We start from the raw sequence: 12961 nt of genomic DNA, 5'->3' as shown, positions 1-12961 counted from the left end.
TTGGTTTACTGTGTAACAAAAGAGAAAGCTACTCGGCGACGGAACGCTCGTTTTTCAATCGGATTTTTGCGTTTGGAAACTTTGATCCAGTCTCTACACGCCTGGATTATGATCCCCGCACATATCGTGCGTTTTGTGCGCGAACGTGTCCACGTGTTACCATAGCGCACAGTTGGCTTTTTTCAATGCTTTTTCATGTAAACACTGGCTGATAAGCAGAGATACAGCGTGGCAACGGATATGTCTTTTTCAATGGGGTTTTTTGTATTCGAAAGCTTGTAGATCGGCTATTTCCACTATCAATGTTCTTTTTTAAGTATAAAGTTGTCAAATATGTCAGTAATTTCTTTGTATATTTAGGTTATGTGTCATGTACCATGTGCAACTTCAAAGCCTAAAAGCCAAACAGAAATGTAATTGTCAACGACAAAAACACAATTAAATCGTTAATCGCAATTATTTGAGTGACAAATAATCGTCATGTAAAATGTCATAATCGTGACAGCCCTATAACTAGGTACCTGTACTCAAGTGCTGTACTTAAGTACAATTCTTGTTTTTTGTTTTTTTTTACTTTACTAGAGTATTTCCAATTTTTCTGTACTTTGACTTCTACCCCACTATATCTCAGAGGCAGATATTGTACTTTTACTCCACTACAATTATTTGTAATTTTTAGTTACAGTTACTTTGTAGATTTTGATTATTATTACAAAACACTAGGGGTGTAACGATATAGTAACTGTATCGAAATATCGTTTTTAACTAAAAAAATCAAAATGAAAACAGCTAAAATCGAATCGTATCGTTTTATTTTGTATCGTATCGAATCGGCAGTACAAAGAATCGATTGTATCGTTACTACCTACTTGTGCATTGTACTTAACATTTTTAAGAAGAAAAAATTAAAAGGAGGGGTTTTATTACTTTTCCTTTCCATAATAGCTACACTGGTCTATCGATAAATGTGTGTAATCATGTCAAGGTGCAGGTTTATATCCATAATAATACATGTTTCCCTTAAAAACCTGCACTATCCACACCTTTCACACAGATTTAATTTCTTTGCTAAATAGTTACTATATCGATTTTAAATCATTGAATCGAATCGTATCGTATCACCATGAATGAACCAATATCGTCCATGTATCGTATCGTCAACCATGTATCGTGATATGTATAGAATCGCTATTAAAATGTATCGTTACACCCCTACAAAACACACATTAACCACTCAGGCCTATTAGTCGAGGACCCACATGGCCAAAAGCTCAAAGAAAAGAGGGGTACCTGTGATTTTCTGCCGTACTTTTTATTTCAGTTTTATCTATTAGGTTGGTCATTAAGGTCCACAGAATGAGAGGCCTGCTCTGCCGGAAACATCGCGAAAAAAAGTTATGGCCATTTGTATATTCACTGTCCCATTAACTCCACTAGAAATATTAAAAAAAGAAAAAAAGTCTGCTTTAACTCATACCTCGCGATCCCCGTAGAGACCGTAGATTTCCCGCTGTACCGCGCTGCCATGCCCGTAGAGCCCGTAAAGTTTAATTAGCTTTAATCATTATGAAAGGATTAAAAGTATTAGCGCAGATTTTCGCTGATTCTGGCTCTTTAGGCCCGCCCCCCTAACTGTATCCGGTCATTTCCGGTCTGGACCGGATCCAGCTTTCCGTATCCAGTCTGAGCCTGGGCCATAGTCCCGCCTCCATTGGTTTACTGTGTAACAAAAGAGAAAGCTACTCGGCGACGGAACGCTCGTTTTTCAATCGGATTTTTGCGTTTGGAAACTTTGATCCAGTCTCTACACGCCTGGATTATGATCCCCGCACATATCGTGCGTTTTGTGCGCGAACGTGTCCACGTGTTACCATAGCGCACAGTTGGCTTTTTTCAATGCTTTTTCATGTAAACACTGGCTGATAAGCAGAGATACAGCGTGGCAACGGATATGTCTTTTTCAATGGGGTTTTTTGTATTCGAAAGCTTGTCACCGAGTCTACACGTCTACTAGATGAGTCGCGCACAGATTGTGCATGATGCGTGCGCGTGCCCACGCTAAAAGGTAAGGACAATTTGGCAGCTGCTTACTACAGCTATGTTTAAAATGGCAGAGAAAAAGTTAATTAGCATGTGAGGGGTCAAATTAGGGATTCTTCGTGATTCTGAATCCATTGCAAGCATTTGTTTTGCATGAAAAACATTCCTTGGGCAAGATATCAACCCCCCAAAACAGTCAAAAGTGATGAGTCATCACTTTTTTTTCACTTTTCACAGTTTTGGGCTGCCGAAAAGTAACCCAAGCAATGTTTTTTATGCAAAACAAATGCTTGCAATGGATTCAGAATCACAAAGAACCCCTAATTTGACCCCTCACATGCTAATTAAAGCAGATGTTTTTTATTTTTTTAATATTTCTAGTGGAGTCAATGGGACAGTGAATATACAAATGGCCATAACTTTTTTTCGCGATGTTTCCAGCAGAGCAGGCCTCTCATTCTGTGGACCTTAATGATCAAACTAATAGATAAAACAGAAATAAAAAGTACGGCAGAAAATCACAGGTCCCCTCCCATTTTGATGACTGGGTCCCCGACTATATATACATTTTGGCCATTTGAGAATAGCCGAACTAGTGGTGGGCAAAACTGTTCATTTCAGTAAACGAACGATTTTCATTCATGTTAACGGCAATGATCTGTTCAAATGATTCGTTCACGTTCACCGTTCAGTAGCGCTATCGTCCCGTGAAAAACACTATTGTGGTAGCGTTTTTATTACTGAAAATAGCAGATCTACAAGGTCACAAGGCGTCACGTTCTAATCTTTTGTGAGCTTGTAGAATGTTCGCCACCCCCAGAATAGGGACACTAGGGGTGCGTTCGGAAATGCACACTCAATGCACTGGTGTGCCATGTTGTCGTTTGTTTATTCAGTTCACTTGGTGTGTTGTCGTTCGGATATCCAGTGTGCGGCGCACCGGTGTGTTGAGTGCACGCACTCACCAACCCTACTCAGAAGATGGGGTTTGGCAGTGTGGTGCGTCTGTGCGGTGTTTTGATTGGTTGGTTTTCATGGCCATGTCTCGAGCGCTTCTCAGCTGTGAACAATGGAGGAAATGACCGCAAAATGCAGCATTTGCAGCTTCATTTGTCGTTTGGGCTTGATAGTTTCACACGCATCAACGTGTAAACTAACAGCATGAGGTATGCCAATGTTATGAATTCTCCTTTCAATATCAACGTTACCTTAGCAACTGCTGCTTTTCAGAAAGTTCAGAGTTCAGAGTGAAAAAGCGCACAGCTGCCTCTTAAATGGCCGTTCGTAAATAAGCCACACTGAACGCACTGTACAACGTCACGCCGACTGCACTCACTACACTGAGCACACACCCGGTGCGCATTTCCGAACGCACCCTATGGGTTCATGTGATTAAGAGAGATTTGCTGTACAGGGGGTACAGCAAATCTCTCTTAATCACATGAATCTCTGTGTCGAACAACAAGAAGCGCAGTAAGACAAGACAAAGAAACAATCCACAATAAAAAACCCTAGGTAACTAATCTGGGAACAGGCATCTTTGCTTAGATCATATTAGACTTTCTTAGATGTATAGTGGTACGGTACATTGTTGAATATCCAATTGTCTAATACCTGTGTAAAGAAAATAAGTTCTTGCCATGGAATGACCCTCACCCTCCTCACATCCCTATCCTCAAGCTCACAACAAAGAAAGGAAAGAAAGAAAGTTAAAAAAAAAGTGTGCTCCTGCTCAATCTGGCACAGCTCCCCACCATGCCAGGTTGCATACCCAGGGTTGTGTTGGGACCTGTTAGTGCTACTTTTGCTTTGGCAATTTAAACATATGTTTTCTCATGCCAATAAAGCCATTAGTGCCACCACGAGGCCAATTGGAACCATTTGGAGTGGCTTTCATTTCCACTCCAATTGGCTATGGGTAGCAAAGTAACCCAGCCTGCCGGAACCTGTTGGAATATGTTGCCAAACGTCTGTGTCAACTTTTTGACACCGTTTTGCGGTGTTGCCAGAATTCTGCAAATCTCAGCCAAACCCTGACTGTATACTAATTGGCTCACTTCTACATTCATTATGATCCATTATCACATCACATAACCAGGATGTATTTACCCAGGGACATGCTGGGCCCCTGATTCAGCCCGGGAAAAAGAGTTGGAGAGGCCCTCATTGTGCGCTATAGAGAGAGATCTCTCTCTATAGCGCTGCTGCTACTCAAAGATTTGCAGTTTCAGATCATGACAAGTGACAAGCCAGCGGGCCAATTACTGTACATGAGTTATATTTCGTCGTTGTCGGGTGGAAACCTTGTATGTCCAAAACCGTTTGTTTTCTATTTATCATTTTAAAAATTTAAACTAGTGAAAACAGCCGATCGTGTGCTTGTAGATCTGCTGTTTTCACTACTTTTGTGCAACGGCCTTGTATGATGAAGCAGGGCTTTGCTTTGCGAAAAAAATTGAAACTTGGAGATACGAGGTTTCTGCCCGACAGTGACGATTTACTTTGTTGGCCGCCCAGCCCCCAAAATGGAACGAAGTCCGACATTTAATTTTATTTTTTTTCCTAATGGCCGGCCTGGACCGTCCGGGAATGAACCGGCCGTTCGGGAGTTGTCCCGCTTTTCCCAATGGCCAGCACGTCCCTGTATTTACCCTGTATAGGTGATAAGAGGGTGATAAGAAGAACTAATGCTGCTGTATCAGTCCATGTGCTGAAGGCACCACAGTAGAAAACAGCAACTAATAAATAATAAATAGATCATATTATTATGAACCCACAAATAAACTCTTTATTAAATATAATACATTGAAATTCCATGATATAGTAGCATTGAAAACAGTTTTATTGGCATTTAAGGCACAAAAGAAGATACTTCAATGCTGCATTCTTAAGTTCTTCCAAAAGAAAGAAAACCGATATGAGCTGAGGGGCAAATTCAGTTTTGAGGTAAAAACAGCTAGAACAAATATTAAAAAAGATGTGCTTCGGTTATGGCAAAAGAATTATGGATAAATTGTGATAACAACCTAAAAACATGCAGTTCTATCTTTATGTTTAAGAAATCCTTTAAAATTAATACAGTAAATCAATACAAAACTCTATTATGAATTGGAAATCTATATTTTAGTAAATGAATTCTAACTTTATGTTATCGTTATTTTTTTGTATATTGTTTGTTTTTATGCAACACTGTAATAGATGTTGATATAAGTAGTTTATAAGTAGATATGTAAAAAGGGTAGGCACTATGAGCTAAGGCTTCTTTTCTTACACCTTTTCGGTCCATATATATATATTTTTTCTTTATTTTAATCTGTTTTGTTTTAATGTTTTTAACATTGTACATACTTTAAGACCGAAATAAAAATCATGCATTCATTCATTCAACTATTCAGACTCTGGCTTTGCCAGCTGCACCTGCAGTTTTCTCAGCAGTGTTGTAAAGTAACTAGCTACATTTACTTAAGTACTGTACTTAAGTACAATTTTGAAGTAATTGTACTTGAGTATTTCCAATTTCCAATACTTTTACTTATACTCCACTACATCTCAGATCCCAAATATTGTACTTTTACTCAATTACAATTGTTATTTACTAGTTACTTTGCAGATCATAAATGATTATATTTTAAAACATACATCAATCCACTTTAGCCCTCTTTTCGGCTATTTGAAAATAGCCGATCTACAAGCTCGAGCTTGAGTTTGAGCTCGAGCTCAAACGTTTTGTAGTTTTGGTACTAAAGTACATTTTGATGCCAATACTTTCATACTTTTACTCAAGTACATTTTGAATTCCAGACTTTTACTTGTAAGGCTGGGCTCAGACCAAAATGCCTACGAGAGTGGAATCCGCGTTCCGCCAATGCATTTCAATGAGAAGGCGGCGGTTTCATGTCAGTGGAGGATATCTGCGCTCCGCGCAGACCTTGCGTTTATGCTGGAGCAAAGAAATTCTCCACGCAGATTCTGGTTTCCCCACCTGTCCAATGAGTGAGTCGAAGGCGTAACATTCTGAGAATCAGGAAGGGACTGGGAGATGTTTTGTTTTGATCAAGAGTCTCGTGCACCCAAACTCTTCTCTTTTTAGCTTGTTGCATCTCCCCTTCCAATAAAGCAAGGGCGAGTACCCTTCGCCTGTCCATTATAGAGTTGACACGTAAAATATGATGAGGTTCGCTACGCTAGTGTAACAGGCTACAGAGAGGGAGGGCGGTGCGGGAAGTGAGTGACAGGGGCGTCACTGGCTTTGGGACGGAATACGCTTTCTGCGTTTTTTGCCAGCTACGCACCAGAAGAGTTGATCCACTGCCGACCATAATGTAGAGTATTTCTACATTGCACTGTTGATACTTTTACTTAAGTAAAACATTTGAGTACTTTTTCCACCACTGATTCTCAGCGAAGTCCCTCGCCACACTGAATTCCTGAATGCTACAGTATTCTGTCAGGAATATAAACTATCCTATTGGGTATGTGATAATATATATTGTTGCACGGCAAGTCTTGAACTTGTCGCCTTACCCCTTATGCCTAAACGTATTAGCCATATTTGACTATCTTGAAAAAACGTTTCAAAATAGTTCAACTAGCCGATCTGCATCGACACGTGAGCTTGTGGATCGGCTATTTGAACTTCTTTTTTAAATGTTTTTTGAAGCGGTCCAAGGAGTGGCTTTGTGTGTCCCGTACCTGTCCCGTGCATCTCTGCACTGTGATTGGTTAGTTTTGTCTGTCCCGCGCATGTCCCGCGCAGAATTGAGGATTGGGCAAGCTTCACATGACAATTTGGCCCTCCAGACAAAATCATTCATTCATTCAGAATTCATAGAAATATAGAACTAAAGCACATAGAAAGTATAGATCTAGAACACAGAATGTATAGATCTAGAACACAGATTTCATAGCTCTAGAACAAATAGAATAAAAATTCGCCGCTTCACTTCGAACCGAGGTTTGATTTTTAGAAATAGTAAAACATGTCAAATTTAAGACTAGACTTGTTTCTCTTTTCCGCCTCCCTCAGCATTCAAGCACCTGCTGCTCTCTCCCTCTCTTTGATAGGAAAGACATCTGCGCGGCCATCAACAAACCATGTGAGACGCTGGGCCTGTCCCACGTGGCAGGAATGTGTCAGCCACACCGGAGCTGTAGCATCAGTGAGGACACAGGACTGCCCCTGGCCTTCACCGTCGCCCATGAACTGGGTCACAAGTAAGAATTGGCCGCCAGTGGACAGTACACACACACACAGACACACACACACACACACACAGACACATAGACACTGGTTCATGTTCACCTTTAACCCATTTAGACCGGGTACGCCATTCATGGGCAACTGGCAGCCCGGGGGCCACATGCGGCCCCCACCTTCACTGAATGCGGCCCGCAGGCTGATATCAGAATAGTGATATATTATCGATTTCAGCTGTTACGATTCCAAACGTGCAAGCGTGACCGCTTTCATTACTTCAGTCTGTATTAGTAGCTTAACTCATTGAATGCCATTTCAAGATGGCCCCCAAGTACCAGACTGCCACTATCCTAGATTTCTAGTGCACGGATCAATTTTTAGTGCACGGATCGTGCACGCCCATGCACCATATATGCATCATATGTGTAGTACTTTTTAACAGCTTTCAAACAAAAAAATCCGCTTGGAAATCCGTTCAGGCCTTCATGAGTTACAAGCCTTCAAAGTCAGACAAAACAAACACTGCCACCTTCCTAAATTTCGAGTGCACGGATCAATCTTTTGTGCACGGATCGTGCACGCCCATGCACCATATATGCATTATATGTGTAGTACTTTTTAAAAGCTTTCAAACAAAAAAATACGCTTGGAAATCCGTTCAGGCCTTCATGAGTTACAAGCCTTCAAAGTCAGACAAAACAGCCATTTTTGACATTTTGAAAGATGTGTTTGTTATGGGGCTAAACATGCAATTTCACAATTGTGATCATGCCTAATACATTTGAGGCATTTTTAGAAATTTTTTTATAAAAAAAATTTTTGAAAAAAAAAAAGATTTTTTTTTTTTTTTTTTTTTTTCAAAATGGCTTCCAACTCGGGAAACTCGGGCTGTGGCAGCCTGGGAGTACTGCAATAACTCGTGAAACTCGTGCCTTGGCAGTCAATGAGTTAATGACAAGTGTTAAAAAATATATTTTTTTTATGTCGAATGTATTCATATTTAAGTTCATAAAGTTAACATACGTATAACTAAATGCATTTGAAATGAAAATGTAACTTTTTCGGATTCCAATTCAAATAGCAAAACGTTTTTCAGGATTCCAATTAAAAATTGCAAAGATAGCAGATCTTCTGCGACGCGTTTTGAGCTTGTAGATCGGCAATTTTTGCTTTTGTAGAATATGAATGTAGGAAAAAAAGTTAAATTATGAGATAACTGCCCAATAGTATATGCATTGTGGCCCTCTGGAGTCAAAGTGGAAATATAGTGGCCCTCTCAATCATCAAAATTGCCCACCCCTGGGGTACGCATTATTGCGTATCATTTTATGCTTTAGCTATTTAAAAACAGCAGATATACAAGCTCGCAGCGCGGCACCGAGTGCCGCACTGCGAGCTTGTAGATCTGCTAGTTTTTGAAAAATCCTTGAAAGTTTTTGCAATTCTTTGAATATTTTGACCCGTGTCTTCTGAATCCTGCTAAGGTTTTTTTTAAAAGATATGTTTCTATGTCGGCGGTGCTCAAACCTTTTCATATGAAGGAACCCCAAAATTATATGTATTTGGCCATGGACCCACATCTCAAAATATTGTATCAGGGACCCCCCAGAAGCAAATATTTGAGTTACAAATGTTTGCTTTAAAATATATATATATATATTCAAAGATTTGCACAAATCTTTATGATTTTTCAAAAATAGCAGATCTACAAGCTCGCAGTGAGCTTGTATGTCTGCTATTTTTCAATAGTTAAAGCATTCAATAATTCCAGGCCTAAATGGCTGTGAGAGAGTGCAAATGGAACCAAAATGGACCCCAATCTACTCTATGAAATCCTCAGTGCTTATTTAACTTTGAGAATGGAACCTTACGGGTCCATTTAGTTCTATTTGGACTCTCTGAGTTACAGACCCATAAGGGGTTCATTAAAGAGAGGTCCTCTTTAATACAATATACAATACAATGCACAGGTTTGTGTAGCCAAGGATGAGCATGGAAAAAAGACAAAATTGAAGAATTACAAAAGGCTCTTTATTCTTTTGCCTCGGGTACATTTATCATTTTAAAAGCAATAAGCGTTTAAATACATACTAGTCTAAAACCCCACTATAATAAATAACCAACATACAATACCATACATTGGGCTGGTGACGTAACAGAGGAGAAGAGCACAGCAGCATGGAATAAGGGCATTATTTTAACCATACATATATACTTACTAATTGACCAAGCGGACAATATTCCAGTGCTTGTCCTCCTCAGATACACCAACCTTAAAGCAAAGGGATCCCCTGAAAGAATGCAGCCCATGGTTTTAAAGCCTGTGTGCCAATAAACCCCACCCTTAGGGATATTTCACTTTCAAAAAAACTTTCGTCTAATCAGGCTTTTGGGAACACCCAGGACAGTTTTTGAATTTCTTCATTCAGTATTTAGATATTTGATATTCATTTCCCCCATTTTGCTCCCTTCCAGGACCTTCATATACAAACCCATTATAACCTCAAACTCCATTTTAACCATGATAGATTCAATTAAAACACCTGTCCTTTTTTCTGGTGACTCCTAAAGCCTGTATCAGAGTCTACGGTGGAGACCTATCCACCGCAAATTTGAGGTGGAAAGCTTTCCAGTTTCCACCTCAAGTCAGAAAATAAGTGCAGGCCATCATAGTCACGGCCCACGGTGAAGTCCTTTACACCGTCTAGACCGGTTCAGGTCGACCAATCAGTGAACGGGGTGTAGAGCCTGCCTGTCTGATAGTAAAAACAGAGAGATGTGTTGGGACTCAGTTGGGACACGGTGGAAAGCTCTCCACCGTGAGGAATGATGTAACGTTGTAGTTTCATGACTCAAAAAGACTCGAAAAGACTACACCCGACTATGATACGGGCTTAACACCCTCCGAATACGTGAGCAGGCCGTGTTTTTTTGATAGATAGATACATAGATACATAGATATCTAGTGGAGATCTAGTCCAGAGATCTAGTCCTCTACAATTTGTGGGACAGGTTCCGTCTCCATGGTGACGTCTTCTGTCCAATCACACTGCTCGTCTCCGGTTTCCGCGTTGACGTAGGATCCTCTCCGCTTGGACCAATAGCGGAATAGCGCCACGCCGAGTGCACACACTACGCCCACTGCACACAGCACCAGTAACACCAGCAGCACTGGAGCTCCCCCTGATGGAGAGGATTATATTAACACCAGCAGACCCATTATAGGGTCCGGTCCATAGACCTTATTCACACCGCGGCCATCTTGGATCACATGACTTCCTGGGATAGCAGCCTGCGCATTACAAACCATTGTGAACAATGGAGCGATGGTCCCAAAATATGAGTTCTATTCAACCAATTTCTTTTTACCAAATTGACAAATGGGCAGATGACAACATCAACATCCCCAAAATGATTAAATAGAAGGGCTACAGTAGATTGATTACATCCATGGTAACGATATTCAAGGTAAGTTAGGTTGCAACCTTACTGTGTACAAAGACTTGGTATGTGTGCAGTGCTTGCTCCACCATCATATTAACTATTTGTTGTTAGATTGTTCCTGATTAATATGCAAAAATCACGATACGGTAATATTAACTATATGAATGATGGCAGAGCAAGCACTAGTCTAAACAGATACTGTAGCAAGTCTTTGTACAGAGTAACACTGCAACCTAACTACCATGAATATTGTGGATGTACCCTTCTATTTAATCATTTTGGGGATGTTGATGTTGTCATCTGCCCATTTGTCGATTTGGACAAAAGAAAATGGTTGAATAGAACTCATATTTTGGGACCATCGCTCCATTGTTCACAATGGTTTGTAATGCAGGCTGCTATCCCAGGGAGTCATGTGATCCAAGATGGCCGCGGTGTGAATATGGTCTATTTGTTTGCGTTTGTACACTCTCAGAGTTAAGGGGGCCCTTGCAAATAAAAGATGAACCACTAGTACTAGGGGACTCCTAATGTGCCATAGTGTCGTAGTAAATAAGTGCCCTATATATCCTGAAGAAAACCTGTAGACTGACATTCAGTAATTGGGTTTTATGATCAAAATAAGAACATAACGGTTTGTAAAATGAAAATGTAAAATGTGCCACGGACACATTGATGGCCCCTGGTGTGTTTACACACTTCAACAAGGTAGAAGGGCTCGTCGGTTGTGGTGGAAAAAGTACTATTTTATATGTTTTTATATTTTATAAGTAAAAGTATCAATACTGCAATGGGGAAATACTTAATTAGGGCCCGAGCACACACAGTGTGTGAGGACCCTATTGTATTTGCAAAGATTATTATTCTTCCGCCGAATGAATCGTGTTTTTGAGCCGCAAAACGTACTCCAAAAGTTGCGCAACTTTGCACACACATCACAAGTGGCGAAAAATTTAGTATTAAAAAAAAAAAAAAGGGGCCGTGGCCTAATGGCGCAACAGCGCCCCCTACAATATTTCAACGCAACAGCCCCACTATACGGTTTCACCCACAAGTACGAAAATCGGTACACATCTGTATTGTGTCCGGACTCACAAAAAAGTCTCTCGGCGCCACGTCCGAAACCAAACAGGAAGTCAGCCATTTTGACTAATTAGTGGCGTTTTGGTGTATTTTTGGCCGTTTTCACGTGTCGCACTTTAACGAACTCCTCCTAGGGGGTTAATCGGATCAACTTCAAGTTCGCTCGGCATACTCAAGACACCTTAACAATGAAAAGTTATCAAAATCGTGAGTTTTCGTAAAACGGCGTGCCCGTGGCGAAGGGTCAAACTTCCTTCACCAAACAGGAAGTGCCCCCTCTTCTGATTGGTCCATACTTGATTGTTCCTTTTTTTGGCTGTTACTCTTCAACCGTTTATCGTACAGAGTTGTGGCTGGTATCATATGACTTGATTAAGAGTCCTTAACCTTAATTGACGCTTCCTTCGCCAAACAGGAAGTGCCCTTCACCAAACAGGAAGTGCCTCTATAACTCATGAACCGTTTGTCGTACAGACTTGCGGCTGGTGTCATAATTCTTTTTTCTCAAAAAAAAAATTTTCTCAAAATTTTTTTTCTCAAAAATTTTTTTTTCTCAAAATGTTTTTTCTCAAAACATTTTTTTTTCTCAAAAAATTCTTTTTTCTCAAAAATTTTTTTTTCTCAAAAATCTTTTTTCTCAAAAATTTTTTTCTCAAAATTTTTTTTTCTCAAAAAATTTTTTTGAGAAAAACTTTAAACTATCGTTAAAGTACGACCCGTGATAACGGCCAAAAATGCGCCAAAACGCCACTAATTAGTCGAAATGGTTGACTTCCTGTTTGGTTTCTGATTGGCTGCTGGCCTTGTGACGTGGGTAGAGCTGCGAGGGCCCGGTCATTGCTGCTTGCAGCTTTAATTTAAGTATTAAACTGACTCATTATGCAGACCGTTACACAAGTTATCATAATGTCTTAAAATGTATAAAAATCTTTTGGAAATAGCAGATCTACCATCTCAAAATGTGTTGCATCGTGACGCGCTGTGAGCTTGTAGATTGGCTATTTTCAAATAGCCAACATTTTTAAGTGGTTAATCTGTTTTGTAATAATAATCCAACTTTTGCCTTTGAGATAGTGGAGTAGAAGTAAATGGCATTTGGCTTCATTTTACACTTTCAAAGAGATACTGTAAAGATCTATAGGGGTCCATTTGGTTGCCAACTTTCCATCATTTAGCTGGGGACCACCTGGAACCCCC

The 12961-nt window shown here is 40.2% G+C and overlaps 1 protein-coding gene across 1 annotated transcript in view; it reads left to right on the top strand.

Annotated features, from left to right (window-relative positions):
* The window catches only part of adamts7 (a disintegrin-like and metallopeptidase (reprolysin type) with thrombospondin type 1 motif, 7), a gene marked incomplete at both ends in the record, with an annotated part of 192011 nt that overhangs the window by 38397 nt on the left and 140653 nt on the right, over positions 1-12961 (top strand). The window contains one exon of the mRNA XM_080729396.1: positions 7105-7254. Within this exon, the coding sequence (XP_080585522.1) occupies positions 7105-7254 (150 nt within the window). The remainder of the gene's footprint in view (positions 1-7104; positions 7255-12961) is intronic.

This window comes from Nannobrachium achirus (genome assembly GCF_963921795.1).
Source record: "Nannobrachium achirus genome assembly, chromosome: 7".
NCBI classification, from domain to species: domain Eukaryota; kingdom Metazoa; phylum Chordata; class Actinopteri; order Myctophiformes; family Myctophidae; genus Nannobrachium; species Nannobrachium achirus.
The sequence above is the reverse complement of the archived record's forward strand: the minus strand, read 5'-3'. Positions and strand labels throughout refer to the sequence as shown.